Source organism: Ictalurus furcatus, chromosome 2 (assembly GCF_023375685.1).
Source record: "Ictalurus furcatus strain D&B chromosome 2, Billie_1.0, whole genome shotgun sequence".
NCBI classification, from domain to species: domain Eukaryota; kingdom Metazoa; phylum Chordata; class Actinopteri; order Siluriformes; family Ictaluridae; genus Ictalurus; species Ictalurus furcatus.
This window is the reverse complement of record NC_071256.1, coordinates 13330083-13356929: the sequence shown is the minus strand read 5'-3', so window position 1 is coordinate 13356929 and position 26847 is coordinate 13330083. Positions and strand designations below refer to the sequence as shown.

Below are 26847 nucleotides of genomic sequence, written 5' to 3'. Positions count from 1 at the left end.
TCAACCAGTCACAGGAAGTTCCTGAGGTTCGCATTTGGAGGCAATCCGTACCAATATCGGATTCTTCCCTTCAGGCTAGCTTTATCCCCTCGCAACTTCACAAAGTGCATGGATGCAATTCTGGCTCCCTTGCAACTTGATGGCATCCATGTACTAAACTACCTAGAAGACTGGGTAATTCTAGCACGATCCAGGGAACTGGCGATTCAACATCGAGATGTTGTTCTTACCCACATGAAGGGCTTAGGGCTCAGGCTGTACCTCAAGAAAAGTATGCTTTCTTCAGTGCAGACGACAGCTTTTCTAGGGATTATAAGGGCATTTCTATCCCCTACATGCGTAGGGTCAATCCTATCAACATTGAGCAAGATAAACCTGGATCTGGCCATCCCCTCCATCCCCTCCATATGAGAGACTCTTGGGGCTTATGGCAGCAGCAGCCAATGTCATACCGTTGGGTCTATTGTACATAGCAAGTGCGTTTCAGTGGTGGCTGAAAAGTTGGGGGTTTTGTCCCAGGACGAAACCTCTGAGACTAATCAATGTCATGCAATGATGCCTACATGCACTGAGAATTTGGAGGTGTCCCCAGTTTTTAGCATCGGGTCACTTTCTAGGGGCGTCTCCTTATCAGAAGACGGTAATAACAGACGCTTCCCTCGCAAACTAGAACATGGTCTTAGATGGCTGTCTAGCTCACGGTCTCTGGATCGGCCCTCATCTGATATGGCATATAAATCACCTAGAAATGCAGGCTGTATTTCTAGCGCTGAAATTCTTTCTTCCTCAATTGAGAGGTCACCATGTGTTAGTAGTGACAGACAACACAACGGTGGTCTTGTATACCAACCACCAGGGAGGGTTATGTTCACACCCCCCTGTTCAGGCAGGCACAACTAATTCTTCTCTGAGCAGAGGGAAAGTTTTTGTCAGTGAGTGCAATGTACATTTTGGGCAACCAGAATGTGGGGCAGACATCCTGTCGAGTCAGGGGCTGAGGCCTAGGGATTGGAGGCTCCATCGACAAGTTGTGGAGTCCATATGGCGGAGGGTTGGCCAAGAGGAAGTGGATGTGTTCGCCTCTGAGGAGACAACACACTTCCCACTGTGGTTCGCCCTCACACCTCCTGCACTATTGGGGCTGGATGCCATGGTGCACACGTGGCTGAGGTCGTGTCTATACGCTTTTCCCCCGATTGCTCTGCTCCCACAAGTTCTAACAAGAGTTTGCCAAGACCATCTACATCTGCTGCTAGTAGCACCTTATTTTCCAGCATGAATATGGTTCTCGGAGATAATATCCCAGCTAGACAGCAATCCTTGGGATTTTCCCATCCATAGGGCTCTACCGTCTCAAGCCTGAGGGCTGATTTATCACCCTCGGGCAGAACTATGGAAACTGTGGGTCTTGCCCCTGAGGGGCACCAGCTCATAGATTCTAGTCTCACAACTGAGCTTGTAGAGAATATGTTTAACACTAGAGCTCCATCCACAAGGAAATTGTATGCATGCAAGTGGCTACTTTTTGTCTTGTGGTGTCAGGAACGCCAGCTAGACCCAGTGAACTGCGCAATAGCTACAGTCCTGGAGTTCTTACAAGGATGTTTCTCAGCAGGGTTGGCTCCTTCTACAATCAGGGTCTACGTGGCTGCCATTTTGGCCAACCATTCCCCTATTGATGGAGCCTCTGTGGGGCAACATCCTCTAACATTGAGGTTTATGCGTGGTGTCGGGCAACTGAGGCCCATTTGCAGGCCACACATACATTCCTGTGGTCCTGGAAGCTCTCAGTCGCCCCATTTGAGCCCTTAGATTTAGCCCCAGAGAAACTTCTGACTCTAAAGGTAGCTCTTCTGCTGGTGCTGACATCTCTCAAACGAGTAGAAGATCTACAAGCTCTCTCTGCCCCTTCCTACTTTGACTTTGCCCTGTGATTAGCCAAGGCCTTCCTATATCCTAGGCTGGATTATATTCCTATGTGCCTACATCTGTTGCACATCCGGTAGTGTTGCAGATAGTGAGAAACAGAGTCCTCCTCTGTTCCTCACACTGGACCAAGAGAAATTGCACCTAATATGTCCAGTAAGGGCTCTCTGTACTTACGTCTACCGCTCCGACCAGTGGCGTAAGTCGGAGCAGTTGCTGGTCTGCTTTGGTGGTGACAGTAGAGGTGATGCAGTCTCAAAACAGCACATCTCTAATTGGATAGTGGAGACAATCTCTATTGCTTATGAGGTGCGCTGTCTCGATATGCCTTTGGGCAAAAGGGCTCATTCCACTGGGGGGGTCACCTCATCAAAGGCTTTTATCCAACGGGGTATGCTTACAGGATGTGTGTGCTGTGGCGGGATGGTCTACACCGCACACATTCTTTTGATATTACAGTTTGGACATGGATTCCATCCTGGGTTCAAGTGTCTTGCAGTGACCCTCTGGCTCAGACTCACTCTGTAATATCCTCAGTATGATGGAGTGGGTATACTCGTTTCCACAGCGTTAAGCGTGAAGTGAGTTGACTTTGAAAGGGGATGTCTGGTTTACGCATTTAACCCTTTTCCCTGAGAAGGGAACAAGACATCGCGTAGCTTTGTCATATTGGGGCATGTTGTTCATACTTGCCATTTTTACATCACGCAACGCGCTTAATTGCCACATCACCTGAAATAGGCATGATGTTACATAAGCTTCAGATACTGGTCACGTGCTGTATGCGCTTGACTGCGCTTGACTGTGCTTCCCACAGCATATTGTTTTGAGCTTGCTGTTAACGTTAACTTATATTTTTTGGAAGTGGTAGCAATAATATTTCTTATTACTGTTGTGGCCGGATGCATTTTAAATGTTGTTAATATGTATCCAGGTAATCCCAAAGGACTACAAGACAATGACTGCCTTGGCTAAGGCCATTTCTAAGAATGTGCTGTTTGTCCATTTGGATGACAATGAGAGGAGGTAAGTGAAAGATATTATAATGCTATATTGTTATTAAAAAAGTGTTAAAAATGTGCTTTAAAGTCTAGAGTGCCTGGTATCCATTGGTCTTTTTTCAGTGGTGCTTGAAAGTTTTTAGAATTTTCTATATTTCTGCATGAATATTACCTTATCAGATTTTCACACAAGTCCTAAAAGTAGATAAAGAGAACCAAATTAAACAAATGAGGCAAAAATATTATACTTGGTCATTTATTTATCGAGGAAAATCTCAATCTCTCTCAAACAACAGTGCCCACTATCACCAGTGATACCAAATAATCTCATGCAATCATAAAGTGGTATCTGAGTAAGAATGAAAATAAAATTAACTAACTCATTAACAATAATAATAATAAATAAATGATGTACTCTCCAGGGGCGCTAGCTAGACTGTTAATCATCCGGTGCTGAGCCCATATTCTTCTCCATCATGCATTTTTCTTGCATGTGAGGGCTAATTGCTTAAACAATGTGAAATCTAGAAGGAAGGGTTTCAATTTGATTTACCATATAGTCTGCACATGAATAATCCAGCCACTCAAATGTCAAACCAGTATCATATCAGATACTTCCATATTTCCATTATTACTAGGCCTACATGATGAAAAGTCCTCAAAACCCATAATACAATGGCAGTTTCATGAATGAAAGCTGAAAACAGCTAACTACTCAGTATGACTGTGTAAACATTCATAATATGATTGTAAAAAACTTGCGGATGGACCTACTTGATATGAACCACAATTCCCACCTCGATGGTACAGGTAGTAAAACATGAGAAAAATAATGGCCAATTCTCCAGCTCAATGTTCTCAGTTCAGCTAGTAGCCTAAAGTTTTGTTTTATGTAAGCTGTGGTGACTTAGCTGTCAATGTATAACATAATCAAACAAATAATTAGATTTATCTTAAAACTTGCCTCTGTGTTATCACTGTTTGCAGCACTATCAGACCGATAAAATATAAAACTTTTGGCTATCTAACATGAGACTAGGCTAGTTTGGTGTCGCTAGCCAAGGGGAGGCACAACTAAGCTATCATTGTATGGGTTTATCTGGCTGGGTTTACAGTGCTATGCAGAGTATGTTAGCTGTTCTTATATCATGTTCACGTAACTTGGAACTCATATGGACATTTATACACCTTGTTTTCCTGGCTCAGCATCAGAGGATTTTAAATTTCAAATAAGTTTCAAATTGGTGTAAATACATTTTTCCCTCACACTAATTGACTATATGAGCTAGCATTAACATATTATTTGCACATATTTTCCTTAAACCCTGTCTGATTGTTATGTAGTGATCCTGTCATACTGAAATAGTAACTACAGCAACATGTTGTCAAAAAAAGTGGTTTTTATTTCTACATTTTTTTTTATTGTAGGAGTTACTTGTGTAAAACACATTTCTTTTAAAAAATAATAAAATAAAACAAACAGAAGTTTTAAAATCTATTTGTTTTAGTTGATCACAATAATGAACTGTATACTAGTATATTTGGTTTTACATGAGTAACTCCTACAATCAAAAAGTTATTGAATTTTAATTATTTTTCTTTTCTTAACAAAAAAAAAATTATTTTCAAAATTGAGTTGTATCTCTGATAGGAACAATGGAGTATAATATAATGTGAATCATAACATTTGTTTACTTTCATTTCTATTTGTTTTGCTGATTTATTTATTTATTTATTTATTACAGCATTTTGCTTTAGTTGCTAACATAAGCAAACATAAGTAAACTTGCCATGATCACACACAGGATACATGCCGGTTCAACGCATGCTATCACTCAACCACGTCTCCACTGCCACAGATGCTTAAAAATATGATGTACAAGCTTCTCAAAAGTCTCAAACCTACTGTCCAAATGGCAAGGACCATGAGAGGTTCCACGGCAGGTTGTGAACGTCGAAGTGTTGCAAATGGATGGGGGAAACACTTGGCACTTACCACATCAATCACCTTAAACAGTGGAGAAAGTTGGTCCTTGTTGATATGCTGATGGCAATGTTAGAGAGAGATGAGTTGGGACCAGTGCTAAAAAATCTTCAAATCCCTCTCCAATCCCATATAGCTAACCCCCCCCACCATTGAACCAGAAAGTAATGGCTGCCAAGTTACAAACCCACTTTTCAGACCACATTGACATTTCCCATGGCATGCTTGTGTGCAGCCAGCCATATCACTTGCCTGAACACAAAATGTGTTTCAGGATGAATTGGAGAAAATGATAGAGGTAGGAGTAATAGTGTCACACAGTGACTGGAACAGTCCCATTATGCTTGGGCCTAAACCAGACAGTCTGCATGGATTTTGACAAAGTGAATGCAGTTTAAAAATCTGATGCCTGTCCAATGCTTTGCATTGAGAAGAATGGCTTTCCCCACCCCATCTGATCACACCAGTTTGTCAGTTTTATGTTCTGGCTTGTTGGAGCACCAGCTACATTTCAATATCTAATGGACCACATGCTCTGGCCCCACTGCACATATGACACTACTTATTTAGATGATATCATAATATATGGTAACAATTGCTTGTGGCATATGGATGATGTTAATGTAGTTATAAAGTCCTCAAGACCCACCGATCTAAAAAAAACAAACAAACAAGTAAAGTCTGTAATCGAAAGGGTAGGAGTATTGTATCTGGACTCCCACTTGAGTCATGGGCAGATGCATCTTTAAGACTGCTGTGTTTGTGTCCTGACATCAGCCTAAGGCCAATAAGGAGGTGAGACATTGTCATAGGTTTGTACCAAATTATTTGTAACTCACCAGCCTACTGACTGATCTCACCAGCACCAGATCTTGTCCAGTGGCCCCAGACATGGGGATGGGGGCAGTCCTGTCTCCCAGAGGGAGGAGAGTGCGTACTCTCCATTACTACTTATTGGGGGGTCTTTGCATCCTCTGTTTAGACCACACTCTCACCACTTATTGGTATCTGTTGTTACAGCTTTTTAAATTGACATTGGTCCACAGGCCAAGGGTGCAGATGATGGTGGATGACATGCTGAGCCTACGTCAGGAAGTGTTGGTATGTAGCAGTTGTGAGTGTGGGACTGCACTGGGAGGGAGTTATTTGGGGACGATCTAGAGTGGTGATGATTGAAACAACACACTTGAGTCTGATTATTTCACTTTATGTGATCCATATTTGTATATTTGTCCCATAGTTATGTGATCTCTCTCTCTCTCTGAGCAGTGAGCTGTGTGTGGCAATGAGTGGAGCAAAGCCAAAGATGTACTGAATAAGTGGCTAGTGAGGTAGAAAACAGCAATGTTCTTATTTTTTAGGAAAGGTTTTGATACCATCTGACTAGCATGCACAAGCACAAAATGTAAAAGCTCCCATGTGTCTTAACCTGTTGTAATCTCTGAGCAGCATACTCCCAGGATTGGCACACACATACGCACACGCACGCACACACACACACACACACACACTTGCACATACATGTGCTCAGACATTGCAGTATTGCCATTGGGTTTAAAGATCAGATACATTTTACCCACCTTCTCCTGTTCCACTAGCATAATTCTCCTTGCTCTTTGAAAAATCTGTTACTCTTATCTCCCACATTTTCACACAGTAATAAAAGAAGAGGGAAGGATACAGGCATGTAGGAAGTACTACAAGGGAGGCCAATTACCTGATAAACTGCAGTAAGTTGTGCAGTAAGACAGACCCCACATTCATCACTCAAAGTGAAATGCTGATTGAGAGAGAGTGAGGACAATAGGAGGTCATATTTGCACTTATAATAAAAGCAAAGAGAAAAGATGTGTTTTCTATAAAGGAATTAAACATTCCTACTCGCACAGATGTTAAACTTGATCCTCTACTTCCGTAATAGGGATCAACCATATAAAGCCTGTCAATTTATATTTCATAATTAGTTTCCTAACACGAGCTACCTTCTGTGGTAAATGATTTGATTGATTTGCAGATATACACTCACCATGAACTTTATAGTATGACCAAGTACCTGTAAAACTGCAGTAAGGTGTGCAGTAGGACTGACTCCACATTTATCACTCAAAGTGAAATGCTGAATGAGGGAGAGAAAATTATGTTTCCTACTATGAACTACCTTCTCTGGTAAATGATTTGAATGATTTGCAAATCTACACTCACCATCCACTTTATTAGGTACAACTGTACACCTTCACATTTATGCAGTTATCCAATCAGCCAATTATGTGGCAGTAGCACAGTGCATAAAATCACGCAGATACAGGCCAAAAGCTTCAGTTAATGTTCACCTCAAACATCATAATAGAGAATAGGTGTGATCTCTTTGACTTTAACTGTGGTATAGTTGTAGGTATAGTAGTTTTTCCCCTAATCTTCAACTGTCTGGTTTGGGTGAGCCTGTGCCCATGATTTCTTCAGATTCCTGTTCTTGGTTGACACGAGTGCTTTTCTGCTCACCACAGTTGTAAAGAGTGATTCCATGAGTGACTATATCCTTCGTAGCAGCTAGAACCAATCTGGCCATTTTCCTCTGACCGCTCTTATCAAGACTTACAGAAATGTTTTTAGTTTTTTTGTACCATTTTGGGGCACACAGTGGCTTAGTGGTTAGCACGTTTGCCTCACATCTACAGGATTGGGGGTTCAATTCCTGCTGCTGCCCTGTGTGTGAGGAGTTTGCATGTTCTCCCGGTGGTGCAGGGGTTTCCTTCAGGTACTCCAGGTTTCCTCCCCTAGTCCAAATACATGCATGGTAGGCTGATCGGCATGTTTAAAATGTCCATAGTGTATGAACGGGTGTGTGAATGTCTGTGATTGTGTCCTACGCTGGATTGGCACCCCGTCCAGGGTGTACCCTGCCTTGTGCCCCATGCTCCCTGGGATAGGCTCCAGGCTCCCCACAACCCTGTAGGATAAGCAGTATAGAAAATGGATGGATGGATGGATGGATGGATGCACCATTCTGTGTGAACTCTAGAGACTGTAGTGTGTGAGTCTCTGGAATACTTAAACCAGCCCATCTACTACCAACATCCGTGCCATAATCAAAGTTACAGAGATCACAATTTTTCTTAATTCTGATGTTTGATGTGAACATTACCTGAAGCTCTTGACCTGTACCTGAATGACTTTTGCATTGTGCTGCTGCCACTTGATTAGCTCATTAGATAACTGCATAACTGCAACGGCAGGTGAACAGGTGTAACAAAGTGGATGGTGTATATTTAGGTGGGGCAGATAGACATAGAAAGATTACTAATGGCTGTCTTTTTGTCTTTTTCAGTGACATATTTGATGCCATGTTCCCCGTCACACACATTGCTGGAGAAACAGTCATTCAACAAGGTGTGTAGAAAATAAGTTACACATACTGTATCTAACTTGCTTATTCTAGGTAGTTGATTTAAACTCCTTATATGTCAATCAGCAACACACATTGAATCAACACACAAATGCATGTGTGTCTCATTTGGTAATGTGTGGAGACTTTTTCTCTGAATTGTTTCAGTCTAGGGTTAATTTAAAAAAAAAAATCAACCTAAGTAAACTGTTCCACAGGCACAGTAAGAAGTGTTAATGTGTGTGTGTGTGTGTGTGTGTGTGTTTGGCCTTTTCAGATATTTGCCCATTCACTGTGACTTGGGGATCACTGATTATATAATTAACTGTGATAGTTCTATACCATGCAGTCAACTCCAGTATTTGCTTTCTTTATTATAATGAACAAGAATGAAAAACGAGATGAGATATTTTAAATGTATGCGGATTGTGTATAGTTTTATTATCAGTGCAACTTAAAACACTGTTACTCTTTTCAATATTAACAAAATAACACTCTTCCTGGAAAGACTAACATGGTTGAAAAAATGTGTACAATGCTCTCCCTATGCAAAACATTTTAAACACCTGTAAATTTGTAGATGTGGACTGCCAAAAATCGAGAACCCCTGCATTTTCATGCCTTACTACGTATATAGATTTTATATATGCTACCTATGGCTGCATGATTATGGCCAAATTGATAATCCCAATTATTTTGACCAATATTGAGATCTCGATTATTTATCATGATTATTCATTGATTTTAGTAACAACATAGTTTTATTGCACTTTCACATTTAAATAAACAGACCACTGCTTTCACCTCCATGTTGTGCTACATTCCTGCTAATGTACAAATCTTTGCATCAAATTAGACTAATCCTTAAAGTGCATTATCTCGTAGAAGCAAAACATAAATAAAATAGTACCCAAAATATAGTATAAGTAAAAATAAAAATGCCATCAACCAAATGAAAATATGAAATCAAATATAACAATATGCAACCAAATGAAAACAATTCAGGCCTATGCAGAAAAGGCAATAACAGTGTTTACAGGAGGAGAGACGCAAGACAATTTCTTAAATAATAATTACAAAAATTTAGGAGCACAGTTGTAGTTGAGGTTTTATTTATTTATTTTTTTAAAGATCGTAACATTAATGTGCCACAATATAACACACAAGTAGGCATGAGAAAACTTTGCTTGTCAATTTTGAGAGAATTTAGGAACATAGCATAGAGCCATGAGTAATTAATTTACCTTCTGATAAACTAAATTTAATATTTTCAGTTAATTTTACAGACTGTATGCAAAAAACAACCGTTAACCTGTTCCACCTTGTAAACAAATACAATAAACATCAATGTTCAATGTTTGAAGTCTGCTCCTCTTAAACATGTTTAAAGCTACAATATTGGACATTTTCCACTGTCATGGGCTGGAGTCAGTTCTCGAACCACTCTGTGTATATTGTATATATATCTGAATAATCTCATATAGGATGTGATTGGGTGAGTTCATTTACCCGTCAGATGCAAAGTGCTTTAGTTTAATGGTATTCATTAGGGATGCACCGGTCAGGATTTTTACGACCGAAACCGATCCAGATACCAATCTTTTTGTTTAAGCTTTAATCAGGAGGTCTATCATAAACAGTTAAATGTAAGCTCTCTGCTCATGGTCACTGTTAATTGAATTAAAATAATAGCAATGAGAAATACTGTTGGTTAATTGATAACTAAACAAGCATAAAATATTTATTTGGAAATATCTTAAACAATAGTCCTAATTAAAAGTAGATTAACAGAAACATGGTCCATATTAGGAAAAAGGCTAATAGCTTTCTAAGGAGATAGCGAACTTATCTTAATGTCAAATTGATATTAAATGCAACCCATAGTAATTAAACATTATTTAATTTCTCATTTTATTTATATTTTATGAAGTTATTATAATATCTATTTTTTATATTAAATGATTTATTTATAACTAAGCACATTTTCTGTCTTCACATTTTATTAGTTTTCTGTTTGTTTGTTTGTTTATCAGTTGTTCCTTTTAGATTCGTTCCCCAGTACGTCTGCTGATAATATTGTTTTTTGGGGGCCTAAATAAAAACATGGAAACTGGAGTTGACTTTTCTGATGATATCTGGCAACCTTAAGTTTAAATGACATGACTACGCTATGTATTTGAGTTAGTGAAGAGCGGGAAGGAGAGCAGCAGCGTACTCCTTGTGAACAGTTGCTAATCTTGATTATTAAATAATTCCTGACCAATCATGAAGAAGTTTGAATTAAACTCACCTTGTAGCGTTAGCATTATTATTAATTTACTCCACCCGATGCTGCTGTGTCTACACGAGTAGGTGAAAGCTCAGGTAATTTTGCCGGATCAATAAAAGATGGCGGTTGTGAGATTGGGAAGTTGAGAGAAGCAGATGATGTTCAGTGTTACTCTTGTCATCATAATGGCTTCTCTGCAGTATTTCCACACTTGTTTGGTTAACTGAAGTGATGAAAAGCAGTGTGAAAGTAATTGTTGCATGGCGTAGATGCATTTTGGACTTCCTGTAGTTTTTATTCTGATTGTATTATACAACTCCAAACAGGTCACTCACACCGATGCAAATAAATATTTATTCACAGTCGCACAAAGTACTTTTCAGTCGCAAACGCGAGTGAAATGGTTGCACTGTAGCGCCCTGAGTTTATCTGTAAAGTTTATTCCTGTGCAGCTTGATGATGTTTAATGTCCCCGATAACCTCTGTAGTGCCATTTAGCATCATGCTAGTGTCATGATTTCCCCTCGTGCAAGCGCTGGAGCTCGCAACGAAACTGGCAGCTCGAGCGCTAAAATGCTAACTCCATTTCCAGGTTTTGGCATTACAAAATGGCGTCATCCCTGTGCCACTCTATGGTGATTGGCTGAAATTTAGGAAGCGCATGATTTGATCTGTAGTGGAGTTTTCTATCAGTGGAGGATGAACTTTAAAAAGCAATATCGCAATAGATCATGTTCATTTAATCATGGGCAGTCAAAATCATAATCGCGATCGATATTCGATTAAATGTGCAGCCCTAACGCTACCTAACAAACATTTATCTCTACTGTTCAAGTTTTTTCTCATGGTAATGGATGACAACATCAGGAAATCAAGGCATCATCAAAGGCAATAACAGTGTTCCTTGGGACTGAGAGAAATGAAAGACCAATAATTTTTTGCATTTATTTTAAATATCAATTAAGGGTGTCAGTAGACATAACACTGTCAGGCGGCAGGCAGTGACAATGACAGTTGCGTTGAATGTACTGATTAAACACTAAGACTGGCAAGCACAAACAAATCCAAATCACAATCTCAAGGTCAAAATCCAAAACGCTTGAATCATAAAACAAGAAGGCGAACTCGGTCAAAACCAGAACTAGCAAACATGAACAAAGTCTTGGTATGTTAGAAGGTAAACAGCCTTCCTTCTGGGTCCTTGGGATGCTGGGCATTAATCATGAAGGAGTCAAGGGGGTTGTGAGCTGGGATCGAGCACCTTTTGTTGAGACCATAGTACTCCCAGTTGATTAGGTACTGTCGCATACGCTCCCTGTGAGGTCAAGGATGGCTTTGATTCAGTAGGCAGGTTATCCTTCGTTCTCCAGGGGTTCTGGTGGTATGGATGGAGATACCCCTTCTACCAGGGACCTTGGATTGTGGGCTTGAGACATGACCTGTGGAAGGCGGGCAGTGGTAGTTCAGAGGTTAAAATGTTGGACTACGAATTGGAAGGTCATGAGTTCAAACCCCAGTACCGCCAAGCTGACCTGGTTGGGCCCTTGAGCTGTTTGGCCCTTGAACTGCTCAGATGTACAGATGAGATAAATGTAAGTTGTTCTGGATAAGGGTGTCTGCCAAATGTAAATGTATGTGGGAGAAATACTTGTTCCATGGGAGGAAGCAGGCCCAGTGAGAGAGGGAGCCAAGGGATAGGTTGCTGCCATTTTGGTGCTAGGAAGTGTCAGTGTAGCAGACAACTGTGTGATTTTGGCATCGAACAGGACTATCTGTTGTTGCTCCCCGAGTAGGCCAAGTAGCCGGAATAGCCTGTTGCCAGTCAAACATTCCTGCTGCCTCCACGTTGATGGTGAATTATACTGTCAGGCAGCAGAGACAGCAACAGTTGCAGTGAACATATTTATTAAAAACAAAAACTGGCAAGCACAAACAAATGGAAATCATAATATCAAGGTCAAAATCCAAAAACAGGCAAAGGGTCAGGCAATGTACAAACAAGCTATCAAAGTATGAGACTAGAATCACAATCACATGGCCAACGTTGGGTCAAAACCAGAACTAGCAAAAAAAAAAAAAAAAAAAAAATATATATATATATATATATATATATATATATATATATATATATATATATATATATATATACACACACATATATATATATATATATATATATATATACACACACATATATATATATATAAAGTGCTGGAGCACGCAGCGCACTCCAAAGTGCAAGCACGCACTTTTGGGTTTCAGTGACACAGACTTTGTATAACGATAATGATGAGTCTTTATTAATCACATATACATTACTGCTCAGTGAAATTCTTTTCTTCGCATACCCCAGCATGTTAGGACATTGGGGTCAGACCGCAGGGTCGTTCAGCCTCCCTGCTCAGTTGAGGACGCCACTTCGTTCTCCCTGCACACTTGATGTGCTCTGTGATGTTCAGAGGTGGGGCGGTCTCCTGCGCACCACAGACAGAGGACGTGATATGCCCGGCCTGGCTTGAATGTGGAGCGACGGCTACTGCACAGCCAGTGGGAAGAACAAAGCTCAAGGTGGAGCCCGAAGGGGAAGCGACGTTCACCATGAAGTTAGAGGAGGGAGCCACGCTCTCCGCGAGGTCCCAGAGGGGAGCAAAGTTCTCCGTGAGGCCAGAGGGGGGAGCGAAGTTCTCCACAAGGCCAGAGAGAGGAGTGATGCTCTCCGCAAAGCATCGGGGGGCACTATGTCCTCCGTGGAGCAGGAAGGCGGAGCGACATACAGCATGAAGCAAAGAAAAGTAGCGACATCTTCAGCGGAGCTTGGAGGCAGAGCGACGTCTTCAGCTCAGCAGGATGGCAGAGCAAGATCCTCAGCCGAGCAGGATAGCAGAGCAACGTCCTCAACCATGTAGGATGGCAGAGCGACATCCTCAGTAGACTAGGAAGGTGGAGCAATGTCCAGATCAGAGCCTCGTGTAGTGATGTCCAAGGCAGAGCAGGGAAGAAAGCGAAGCTTTTGGCTGATTCGGGAGGAGGAGCAACATCTTCAGCTGAATAGGGAGACTGAGCAGCATCCTCAGACAAGCAGGGAGGCTGAACGACATTCTCCATCGACTCTGCAGGCTGGATGAGATCCACAATGGGGTAGGGAGGGTGGGAGGCTCCTCTTTGATATACCCCCTAATGGCGTACGTCATGTCCCAATTGGCTCGAATTAGGGAGAATTTCCCCTCCTTCTCCCACCTTGGTTTTTCCCTTTTATACAGGGCCTCTAAATTCTGCTGCATCCATTGTAGGGACTTGCGTTCTGTCACGACATGGAGGTAAGGACGGATGCAGATGCAGAATATCAGGTCAAATGTTTTAATGAAGAACAAACCAAACATAAAAACAAGACTTACAAGAACCTGGACTTAAGTGACGTGAGACAGAAGGATAAACCAAACCAACGCAACCTGTGTAGTGCAGAACGTGACTATACATATGTGCTAATGAGACAAATGTGAATCAGGTGATCCAGACATGTGACTAGGTGCAGTGGCTGATGGGAATCGTAGTTTTAGTTTCTCCACTATTTACATGACAATCGTTTCTATTTTATTGCAAGGACAAAATAATACAAGAAACAATTATATAAATAATAATGCACATCTTTCTAAAGTTTAATAAAATAAAACACAGGGTAGTATTACTACTTTATACAATACATGTAAAAGTAATCAAAACACAGTCTTGACATTTAATATTTGGCTTGAATTCATTCTAAACAACAAATTCTTACATGGGCTTTTGAGTACTAAATTTGTTTTTGTTAAAATGATTTGTTTTTAACTTCTGCAACCATAACATCTAGCTCACTGGCACAGCGCAGTTGACAGTTACCTGCAAAAATGAGCTGTAAAAATGAATATTTGTGGTTATTGTGCCACTTAGCAATCAAGAGCAGCAAATGCATGTTGAGTTGAGTACTCAACCAGAAACCCAAATCTTATTCTGCTTGAGTACTCTGGTTGAGTATATATATATAAATTATTATTTTTGCCCATTTTCCTGAAGGGTGCCATTCATTCTGGATATTTCTCTCTTCATATCTCTGCCTCATTCTTTCATCTCTTTCTTTCCATCTCAGGTGATGAAGGGGACAACTTTTACGTAATTGACCAAGGAGAAGTTGATGTAAGTGAACTATCTACTGGACCTCAACAAAACACAGACATTTGATTGTTATTGTCAACTCTGTTCTGGGTCACTGTTTTCAAATACTTGTATTGTGTTCTCAGAATAGTGCTAGATCGTTTGATGTTTAGTAGTTTCTGGTCTGTAAAGAAATCCACTTTGATGTGGAATATCCAAAGTATCACCATGTGAATTCATCATATCCTCAAATGGTGTTATGTTGTGAAACAGTGCTAAATTTGTCACTGAACATTACTTAACAATCCTAAGCAAGCTTCAACCTACCTTTCCCCTGAACACTCACCCAAACATCTACAAGCTTAGCAAGCACAAAATAAATAAGCTGTAAGTGTAAAGATAAAGAGCCGCAACACAGGTAAACAGGAAAAGACCTAATCATTTTACATGCTTACAATGACCTACTGCAAGGGTGGCAGGTAATAAGAGTGGAATTTATGTGTTTGTATAAGATTCAATCATATATGACACCACTTATAAAAGCAAGATATAATAGCAAAAGCTAATGGTAAAATAAAAAGCGACAAATCATGAGGAATTTTTCTATTCCTAATAGGAACAACCCAAGAGGTTTCAAAGATGCTGATTATTGTTGCTATTGTTGACTGCAGTAATGCATCCGGTAAAGGGCCACTTTAAAAACTGTGTTTTTTTTTTTTTATTATTTTTTTTTCATAATAGCCTCTGATATGAGTTTAAGACTTGACTTGATCTTTTTATTAGACACTGACTATGTTTGCATGGACAACAATAATCTAATTATTGACCTTATTCTGAATAAGTCAATATTGTGATTACAGTGTTTACATGAGCTGCTTTTAGAATATTCCTTTCAAGTTCCCGTTTTACATGTTATAGAATATAGATCGACTAATGTCACACATCATTACATCCCTGTGCCACGCCTGTTCGACGTTCCCTCCAGTATATCACGTATCAAGATACAGTTCGTCTAAGTTATGGTACTGTATACAGTTTTGGGTGTTTCAATTTTAATTTTCCGAAAGCTTAAAGTGCAGTTAATTATTTGTCATGCTATACGTTCAAATGCTTGAATCCATGGGTTGCGTCCGAAACCGCATACTTACCCACTATATAGTAGCCGAAATATATGTATTTTGCGTACTATGTAGTAAGTACGTGGTTTTGGATGCAGCCGTGCTCTCTTGTTTGCCGCCAAACAGTTGAGCACTGCCGTGTGTGTACGTGTCCTGTCACAAAATGCAGCGAAAACTCCCACATGATATTAGTTCGATTAAGGTGTGTGATATAGTGTGATAATCCACTTCGATAATGCGACTAAAATAGGAACACTCCCCATGTCTTAATTTGATTTGTGTTTACTTCAAGTATGACTTTAGTTGGATTAAGGTAATCAATAATTAATTTCTTTATTAGAGTATTGTCTTAATCAGGTTAATATCAGATTATTGTTGTCCTTGTAAACATACTAAATGACACCAAACATACATTCAAATTAACACTGAAATGGCTGCTGGATACAAAATCAGTGTTTCACACTAGCCATTTCAGTCTCTAAATTTAAACACTATTGAAAACATGTGGTCTGAATTGAAGAGGGTAGTTCACATGCTGATACCTAATAATATAAGGAATCTAAAATGTTATGCATGTCCAAATGTCCAAAATCCCCCCTAGAACTTTTCAGGAAACTTCACCAATTTATTTATTTATTTTTATTTTTTATTTTTTTCTAATCTAGAATGTCTTATATATTCAGGAATGTTTAAGCACAAAACATGACTCATTGAGTTCTTCTTTTCATATATTAATTGTTTGTAAATTTGATGAAGGGTGCCAGTAATTATAGAGTTGACTGGAGCTTTGCAAATGTTCACCTGGTCTTTTCTTTCTTACAATACCCATATTTTGACTATAAAACTTCTACTGTTCTACTTTCTCAAGACAGACTTGGCAATACCTTATATGTACTTATCTAGACACACATGCATACATGTATGAGAAGGTTATTTAACTGTTAGAACAATTTCCTTCAGAACTTTGGCCCTTGTCAAAGTCACTCAGATCTTTACGCTTGCCAATTTTTCCTGCTTTCAACACATCAACTTCAAGAACTGACTGTTCACTTGCTTTCTAATATATCTCATCCCTTGCCAGGTGTCACTGTAATGAGATAATCAGTGTTATTCAATGTTATGGCTGATAAGATTTAGCTGTATCTGGGAGGATGAGCCAGATTTAAAGCTACATACTCATTTGGTCCAATCCAAGTTTCTGTTAAACATAGTACATTAAATCTCTGATAAATTATCTGAATTTTATTTTATATAATCATTTTCAATAAGCACTTGGGAAGTAATAGATATAATATTTAGCAGTCCTAGCTTCAGAAGAAAAATGAAAAGCACTTAGTCAGTTTAGCCATTTTGTCTTCTGCCTGACTCTCATTTCTGGATTGTCATCAATTAATAAGCCCTCTTCTAAGAATGTGAGATATGTTACAAGAAATAAGAGCAGCACCTTCATGAGTGCGATGGAGACCATACTGCCCTAACAGGCCAGACGAGACCTCAAAAGTAGCCCAGTTGTCAACCAAGCCACATTGTTTTAGGAGCACCACTTGGACTTCTAGCAGTTCAACGGTAACGGTTATATAATAATCACAATTTAGCTAATCATCAGCTAATCATTAGCTAATTTTGTTTACTAACCAGCTTAACATTTAACTTCTGTGGCTAAAAGTATCTGCATACCACATCATAATGTACACTGGTAACAATTTACAATATTGTTCAACAACTCATAGGTAACTACGTAGGAACTAAGCAGGAATGAATGAGTAATTCTTCATTAACACTTATGTTAATAGTTAATATGAATATCAATTACTTAGAACTACTAGTTAATTACTCAGTAATTATGTTAGCATAATTAGTTCACTATTAAGTAGTCATTACAGAGTCTTAAACAGAAATTACCGAATCTTACATTTCTCCTGCAGAACTGAAAAAGTCTTAGGCTACCTATTTTTAGTACAAATGTTGTTATGTATGTTTATTTAATGGCTTCTGCATTAATTAATCTGTACAAATATATTTTATATTTCCAAACATTACTTTTCCAACAGTTTTTTTTAATGTTACAGAAAAATGTTTGCATGTCAGTAAAGAAAGCAACACATTGTTAAACAGACCACCTTTCAGACAAAAACCATAATTAAGGCTGTTGATTTTCTGATGCAAAAAAAGCGAGCAAGTGCGACAGTCAAAGTCTCCAGAAGAACTGTTGGAGATTCACAAAGATGCTCAGTATAACTTACCAGCAAATTTCTTTACAAAACTGCAAAAATTGTACCTGAAATTACTAATTAAAAAAAAAAACAAATATTGGCACATCAAATATTGTTCAGTTTATTACTGCCTTTAATGGTATTTTTTTATGTCGTAACAATTAATTTCATTTCTTTTGAAGCATTTCTTTGCATGTGCCTAGAACTTTTGCACAGTACTGTACATCATTTAGGAAATTTGATGAGGTGCTTCGTAGAGTCACTCATTTTTCAGTGGTTAACTCGCAAATAACATCATAGTACCCAGACAGTGTACTACATGGGTAAAACCTATGCAGTTTTTTCTGCATAACAGAAAACACACATTGAAGATTGTGTGGTTTTATATTGTTCTGAATAGGCTAAAAATAACCAGGCTAAAACATTACTGCAGCACAGGCGATTGTTATAAGACCACACAGGAAGCCTGGCTTCCCATAACATTTTATTATAATGCAACAATCAAATGTTTACCAATGTGTCTATATCAATCATAACTCTTGGTGTAATTAAATATTTTAGTAAATCTGGGGAAGTGGATAAGATGTTGGACTTCTGAGCGGAAAGTCATGAGTTAAAATCCCAGCATCACCAAACTGCCACTGCTGGGTACTTGAGCAAGGCCCTTAACTTTCAACTGCTCATGTTGTATAAATGAGATAAGTAATGAGATTGTAAGTCGCTCTGGATAAGGGTGTCTGCCAAATGCTGTAAATGTAAATCAAATATCTCACTGCAATATTGTGCTGTTCATTCATTTAATGAAAACTGTTTTCAGTGGACAGCACAGCCTGCATGAAAATCTCCACTAAAGCCCTTGACGCAGCACTCATAAAAACTAAAGAGAATCTGTGCCTCTCTGGGTATCTATGGCAAATTCAAGTGCACTGTGTTTTAATGGAAGGCAAGACTAACACTCATTGGATAACAGGCCTTTAATGCATCATTTTAAATTGTGCCTGGAAGCCATGCATCTCTGGGAGTGAATGGCACTGTGGACAGGTGGGCTTTACATACAAAAAAAAGTCTCAATGTGTATTGGATAGGGCACTATTTGCTTGTCCTGCCTAGATGCACAGCTTATGCATATGATTATTGGGAGATCTCTCAAAGGCACAGAACCTCATAACTGACTGCCAATCACTGAAATGGCAATGAACATAACTGATATCTCAAACTTTTTGATCTCAGTCGGAATTGCTTGTACCTGTAGTAGTGGTGTAACGTGTAATATTGTAAATAAACTGTAAGTATAAAGTTCTGTTTGATTATTTGCATTAATTTCTGAAATTTTCTGTTTATACGTCAAACTAGCTAGCTGTCACTTCCTTATTCAGCAAGCTTTTTGCTTTTTTGGCAAGAAATGGCAGGCACTGCTAATGTTGATCTAACTTTAGAAAAGTCTTTTGATTCTCATACTTATGAGGAACTACTTATGTAGTAGATGTCCAGGAGGAAGGTAAGGTTTATCTTTTGGGAATTAATATCAATGTTTCCAATAATTAATCAGTAGTTATTATAAAAGAGCCATAGCTAGCTAGTAGTTCGGCAAAAGAAATGTAAGACTCAGTAATTACTGCTTAGTTAATAATGAACTTCTGCTAACATACTGAGTAACTAACTAGTAGTTTTTAGTAGTTAATATGAATAAATGTTAATGAAGAACTACTCATTTATTCCTGCTTAGATCATGCATAGTTACCTGCGGTAACTATGCATGTACATTACGGTATTGTGAAGTGATACCCATCCTATAATAATTTAAATATCATACTGTGATTGATTGACATTGTGGAGCTCAAACTGTGCTCTGTCCCCTGCATTTTATAAGGAAGCACTGAGATATGTTTTATTTTAGATGGAAAAATGTGACTGTGCTGTCAACAAATTTGACTCAACAGTTAAGCATTTAAAAATCACATTGTTCATTACATGGTTGCTTTTGGCATAGTTTAAGCCAATGTCCATGTTTCAACAATTAATAATTCAATTAGTAATATTCTTGCAGGTTAAATACACACATACAAAAAATGTAAATGCCTATTAATAGCTGCTTTTAATCTCCTCAGGTCTTACTGCTCTTTATTGCCTTGACAAGCCCATACTCCATACAGGTTTTGTATGTCTGTTCTACATGCTGGGATATGTGTGGAATGTAATTTAGTTTCGTGTCCGTCTGGCCAGGATGGGGCAGAAGTTTTTTGTCACATTGATATTTTGTGCTTGCTATTCCCCACCTCACAAAGTGAACAACTGGATCATGTATTGACAGCTGAAACTGGCCTTGATAGAGAGTGAAAGAGACTCAGTGTGTGCCTGCGTGTGTGTGTGCAAGCGTGTGCGTGCGTGTGTGTCATACTACTGTAGAACAGGAACACAGAGGTAAACATAAATATCATAGTCTAGAATTCTTCATTCTGTCCACATATGAGACATTCAAGAAGACCACATTATGTTAAGATAAGTTTTAGATATAAAGCCACTATGTAACCCTGATGCATATGCAGCCCTAGCTGTAATTTGTTGGATCTCAGCAAAACTGTTTACACATGCTTGTGCTATCTTTGAACTTGTTTTAACTCATGTTCATCATAATGATTTTGAAACAGAATTATATGCTGTGCTTTATATACAAAAAACCTTATATATAACATATTGGTGGGGTAAACAGTTGCGTGTGTATATATATTATTATTCTTTTTAATCTTTCTCTGTCTCTCACCAGGTATATGTGAATGGTGAGTGGGTGACCAGTATTGGAGAGGGTGGCAGTTTTGGGGAGCTAGCTCTGATATATGGAACTCCACGTGCTGCCACTGTTAAAGCTAAGACTGATCTCAAGCTTTGGGGTATAGACCGTGACAGCTACCGGCGCATTCTTATGGTATATGCTATTACAGTCATAGCACATTTCAAATCCAGGGAATCCCCCCCCCCACATGCCCTGACCGGGAAAAAAAATATATAGAGAGAAAATGCAGTATGCCATAAATCCACAGAACTAGGACTTAAGAGACCTGGGAACCATTGCATCAACTGCTCAGTTTTTGTGAGCCTGTGCCAACTGTAGCCTCAGATTCCTGTTCTTGGCTGACACTAGTGGAACCCAGTGTCATCTTATCCTGTTATAGCCACCACAGTTTTAATTGTAATTGTGAATAAAAGTGGTTATTTTAATTAACATAGCACTTTTTTCAGCTCAAACCAGTCTGGTCATTCTCCTCTCCTTCTTTTGTTGTTGTTTTACACCATTCTGTGTAAACCCTAGAGATTGTTGTGTCCCAGGAGAAGAGCAATTTCTGAATACTCAAACCAGCCCGAAGGAAGAATTGTGCTGCTTAAGAGTTTTCTTTTTCATCATTTGCAATGAAACTTTTCACTGAAATGTTTTATAAAAATCTGTTTATTGCTTCAACAATGACAAACTTTTAACAAGGCATGTGAGGTAGAAGTTCATTTTCACAATGTTTTTTCCTTGCTTTCACCGATACTATGCCATTAGAATTTATGTGCAAAACACTTAACAGCTACTTGCTGGTAGCTAATTTTTTGTCTCAGTAATTAGGTAGCTTTTCCTTGACATCCATATTTCCCAACAACAGTTATCCACTTGAACTTTGAGTCTATCATGTGTTCACCTTTCTGTGTTGAAAAAAGTTCTATCTAAACGCACCAGCACCCTTTTCTTTTACTTTGTTGCTGTGTGTACGTGTGTGTGTGTGTCTGTGTGTGTGTGTGTGTGTGTGTGTGTATTTATGTGCTTGTGTATAGGGATAAAGAGGGTGAGCAAATGCGTCTACACACTGCAATGATGTTGCTTCAAGAATGTATGAATGCACTGTCTCTTTTAATTTTTTATTTAAATCCTTTTATTTTGCCTCATTGCTTTCTTGCACCGTTGCAGCATAGTTATTGCATTCCTCAAATTCCCTGTTGTTTTTAAAACTCTTTGAGATCACCATTAAATGGAACACTCCATTGCCAGGCCACTCTTAAAGTGAACAACATTTTTCATGTTTAGGCATTCATAAACAAACAGCCAATAAGGTTGGATTAAGTGCTCTGTCATTACACATAGGCATTTGTGTATAAAGGCATTAAATAAATAAATAAATAAATAAATAACCAGAACCAGTCCAGTACAGGAGTGACTGGTACTCAGGATTCCTGTTCACTTTCTACCAACTTGAGAGATGACTGGAACAATTTTTGTATGAGGAAATCCTCCCTTTCACACCCACCCCGAGACTTTAGGAACCAAACTTTGGGAAAATTATTACATTTTAGGACATTAGGCCACTTGGTTTCAACCTAAAATATAATCTGTGGCTCTTGTCTCCCCAGGGCAGTACACTGAGAAAGAGGAAGATGTATGAAGAGTTCCTGAGTAAGGTGTCAATCCTTGGTGAGCAGTGCTCATGTTTAGAATAACAGAACACATATATACATTCATTTAGGTCCATTTTCTGCCAGAACAATTTGGAAGAATAAAATAATGAAAAAATAGACTATGCAACAGAGACCACCTTTAAACTACACCGTTTATAAAATTGCTTCCAAGAAAACAATCACAAATTAATAAAATTGTTTCTGTTGAGATTGTATGCTGTTAATGTAGTCTTCTGCTACTGGTTTTAACTTGAAGTCTCTCATACTCACCTGTGATCAGTAGTCACTCCCAGTGTTTCATTTACTGTCCCATTGATCCAATTGACAGTGTGTTCTATTACTACATAGCATCTACAGTCATGAGAGTGTAAATCATTATTACTCTTACTACAAATTATCATTTTGCTACAATACATGCAGACAATAGGTTTCTTCCTGGCACCTGACTTATGCAAACCATTTAAGCATTTGTTAATTCTTTAAATCATCAATTCACCCTTCTTTACATCCCATTGCTTGTGTTGGTGAAATAACAGTACAAAGGTGTTGAGAAGCAGATCTGGGCTTATAACCAGATTCACTCGACAATTCACTGTTGGGGTTATTAAGAAGAAGACATGAGGTTATAAAGAAGACATGCTTCAACACCTTAGGCAGGGGATAAGTTTATCAGTAGCTCAATTCAGTGTGAACCCTCTGACCTCATTCAAGGCTCACATGCTGCTCTATGAGCAGTTACAAGCTGCCTGTGCAAACACACACTCCTCTTCTTTCTTCTCATGTTCTCTATTTTCTGTTTAGGTTGAGGCCTGTATTCAAATGCCCACCTCTCTCATCTGACATTTTTTTCCTCCACTCTTTCTCTTCTTTGATGAGGAAAGGAAGAGGTGTTTTTTTCTCATTTTCTTTGAATTTTGTGATATCCATGAAATTGGTGACAAGCCTTTGGCTTCATTTAGGGACGAAGGGGGAATAATGCAAACACACACACACAAACACACACACAGACACAGTATATACAAATCCATCCTTTACTCACTGGGATCACATTATGCCTGAAGCTGTTAAGCATCTGCACAGTCATTAGGTTGCTTTACACAGCCAAATAAACTAAGCAGCAGTCTGGGGCATGAAGACAGCCTGGTAACATGTAATGTACACATTCTCTGTAAAATCTCAGTAAAACCCAAAACCCTTTTCTGTCACCCTGTCACATATATACTTAGAGACTTCATAGCTAACTTTCACAGCTTATACTGGTCATAGAGTCAATTCCAGAAACTTCATGGAGGTGAGCAAAAATGCATACTTAAAATAAATAGCACATGCAAAGTTTTAAATTAATTTTTTAGCATAGATTATAGTAAGTACTTTTTTCCTGCAAAAACATTTACACTATCTCAAAGTTATTAACAGCCCCACAGTTATTATTTGTAGGAGGCCCTCTAGGAAGAAAAACATCACCATGCCTCTTCCTGTAAAGTAGATCTGCCAACCCTGGATGAAAAAAATCTATAGTTTTCTTGGGGTGTGGGGGGTTCAGGGGCAGCTGTAAGGCAGGGTTGTACTTTGACACCCATTTACAGTAGGTATTCAACTAGAATGTCTATTACCATCACGTGTACTGCCGCTGCAAGGCCACGGGAGTAAATACAATCAGTTACATTCGAAAGTCATTCGCAAAATAACCACCAGGTGGCGAAAAGTGACTGCTTGCAATATCTGGATGTGTGACATGGGGATATAAATAACGAAATAAATTAATACTAGAGATGCACCCATACTAAATTTCTTGAGTTTACAAACTGCAGTTTTGTCATCATTCCACACAAGAGACATCATCTATACATGAATTGGATATGTTTTCTTGCCCTCTTTTGATTGACAGGATATAATCGACCCTGATCATCGGATGTTTTTAAACTATCAGCCGATAGCCGAAAGCAGGAAAAATAGCCTTTATAGGCCGATGCCGATTATCAGTCAATACATCGGTGCATCTCTAATTAATAGTAATAAAAATGTAATTTTATTATGTTCTTTTTGTTATTTTGTCAAACAAAAATCTAGCAGTGATGGATTTCATGTCATTATTTTCAAAGTTTATTAGAACAATGTACTCGAACGAAACAAAAAAAAAAACATCTCTGTGAAGTTGGCACCCTATGAAATGAATAATCACCAAAACTATGCCATTCGATTATGCTATGCTTGTGCTGATTTGTGCCACAAAAATTAACATTTGTACTGGTTTGGGTTTGAGCTATTAAGCATTATTATTTTGGCTGTGTGAAGTTACTCTCCACGCCATGTTGCTCAAATCATCCAAATCGGCACCATTCATTTGTGCTCGGTTTGTACCGTTAAAACAAACACTGTAATTTTTCCCTTCCTTAGATATAACAAAAAATTTTCAGGAGCAGTGAAGTCACTCTCCACCCCATTTTATCTAAATCGCACAAAACCAGTGCTGTTGTTTTGTGCTTGATTTGTGCTGATTTGTGCCATTGAAATAAATATTGTATCTATTTTCCTACATTCTACATTTCCTATATTCAAAAGTTTTAGAACACCTCCATTTTTCCAGGTTTTACTGAAATTTACGCAGTTTAATGTCTCAATGTACTCTGAAATTAAAGCATAGAACAAATAAAAAATTGTTGATAAAAAGAAATCATGGAATAGTTTTGTTTAACAAAATTTTATTTCAATTTTTGACTCATCAAAATAGCCACCTTTTGCAGATATAACAGCCAAGCACACTTTTGGCATTCTTTCTACAATGGAAATCAAATATTGTCTGGAAAAATCTTCCCAATACTGTTTCAGAAATTCCCACAAATGTGTTGCTTTGCTTTCACTGTTCTGTCCAGTTCATCCCAAACCAGATCGATGGGATTTAAGTCTGGAGACTGTGTTGGCCATTCCATGATTTGATGCCTACCATCTTGTTAGCTTCTTCTAAGGTAGTTCTGATATAGCCTGGAGGTATGTTTTGGGTCATTACCTTGCTGTAAGCCCTTGCCCTGACCAACTAGGCATATACCAGAGGGTATTACATGGCGCTGCAAAATTCTGTGGTAGCAGTTTTGGTTCAGGGTGCCACTCAAGTCGCCGAATCAGGATCCAGCAAAAGTGCCCCAGACCATCACACTTCCTCCTCCATGTTTGACAGTTGGTGTCACACATCAAGGAAACATCCTACTTGGCGGCATACAAAAACCTTGCATGATGAACTGAAGATGTCAAATTTAGATTCACTGGTCCATAAGAACACCTTCCAGTTTTAAGTGGTCCACTGGCTGTGCTTCATTACCCAGGCAAGTCTGTTTTTCTTATTTTGCCATCTTAGCAATGGCTTTCTTACTGCTACTCAATCTGTCAAACCTGCAACTTGAAGTCTTTTCTTCACAGTTGAAACTGAGACTTGCTTACTTCGACCAGTGTTGAGCTGTGCTCGAAGCTGTTGTCCTGTGTGCTGCCTATCATGCAAGCTGTTGACTCTCAGAAACTTGTCTTCTGATTCTGTTGTGGCTTTGGGTCTGCCAGACCTTTTCCTGTCAGAATTTCCTCCAGTTTCCAAGTGCCTTTTGATGGTGTAGGAAACTGTACTCACTGACACCTTGGCTTTCTTTTAAATTTCTCTAAAGGAAAGACCTACACTTTTAAGGGTTATAATGGTCTGTCTGTCTTCCTTTGTTAATTGCCTTTTTCTTGCCATTATGAGAGCAATATACTACTCCCTGCAGTACAGTACTGTCCAAATAATGCTTAAGAGGGACTGTGTAGTGACACAGTCTGTTCCAACTGTTCCTACTGTTCCAACACTTCTTTTATACAGAGAGATTGTAAGTAATCAACAAAAGTTGGGACACCTGTAGGAATTGTTAGCATCAACTTTCAAGGCTTAATTTACTTCCATTGCTGCAGAACAGCTGTAAGTTTTTAACCTATCACTTGTTTCCTGAAAAAATCCTGGTGTAATGCTCCCTTCGCTCTCCTGCTGCATCCATGTTGAAGGCGAAGTATTCTGTCACATTTAATGGGCTTTAGATGGGTGCAAGTGCAGTTAAGAGCTTTATTGAAGAGAGGGAAGCAGACAAATCCAAATCGTGTATCACAATCATAGTCAAACAAGCTAAAGGTCAGGCAAATGGCAAACAGGATAGACTAGGCAAAACCAGAATCAATAAACTGGAGGATGAAAACAAGATCAAAAACCATGAAATGAGAAACAAGGTTTAAAGGCTTAGTACGGGTCTGGTGGAAAACACAGAAACACACAATACTTCGCACTGAACAAAGACACATGTGGGGTCTAAATAATTAATGTAATAAAAGGTAAAACATAAACAGCTGAATGATGACAGGGTGGAGATAGGACAGAAGCCAAAACAA

General features: G+C 38.8%; 1 protein-coding gene across 3 annotated transcripts in view; it reads left to right on the top strand.

Annotated features, from left to right (window-relative positions):
* The window catches only part of LOC128622423 (cAMP-dependent protein kinase type I-beta regulatory subunit), an 81359-nt gene that overhangs the window by 32076 nt on the left and 22436 nt on the right, over positions 1-26847 (top strand). For 2 of the 3 annotated variants that reach the window (XM_053648920.1, XM_053648929.1), the window contains exons 4-9: positions 2861-2952; positions 8237-8298; positions 14686-14732; positions 20130-20174; positions 20786-20944; positions 22405-22465. In XM_053648920.1, coding sequence (XP_053504895.1) covers positions 2861-2952; positions 8237-8298; positions 14686-14732; positions 20130-20174; positions 20786-20944; positions 22405-22465 — 466 coding nt within the window. The remainder of the gene's footprint in view (positions 1-2860; positions 2953-8236; positions 8299-14685; positions 14733-20129; positions 20175-20785; positions 20945-22404; positions 22466-26847) is intronic. The other variant, XM_053648937.1, reaches the window with a different exon arrangement.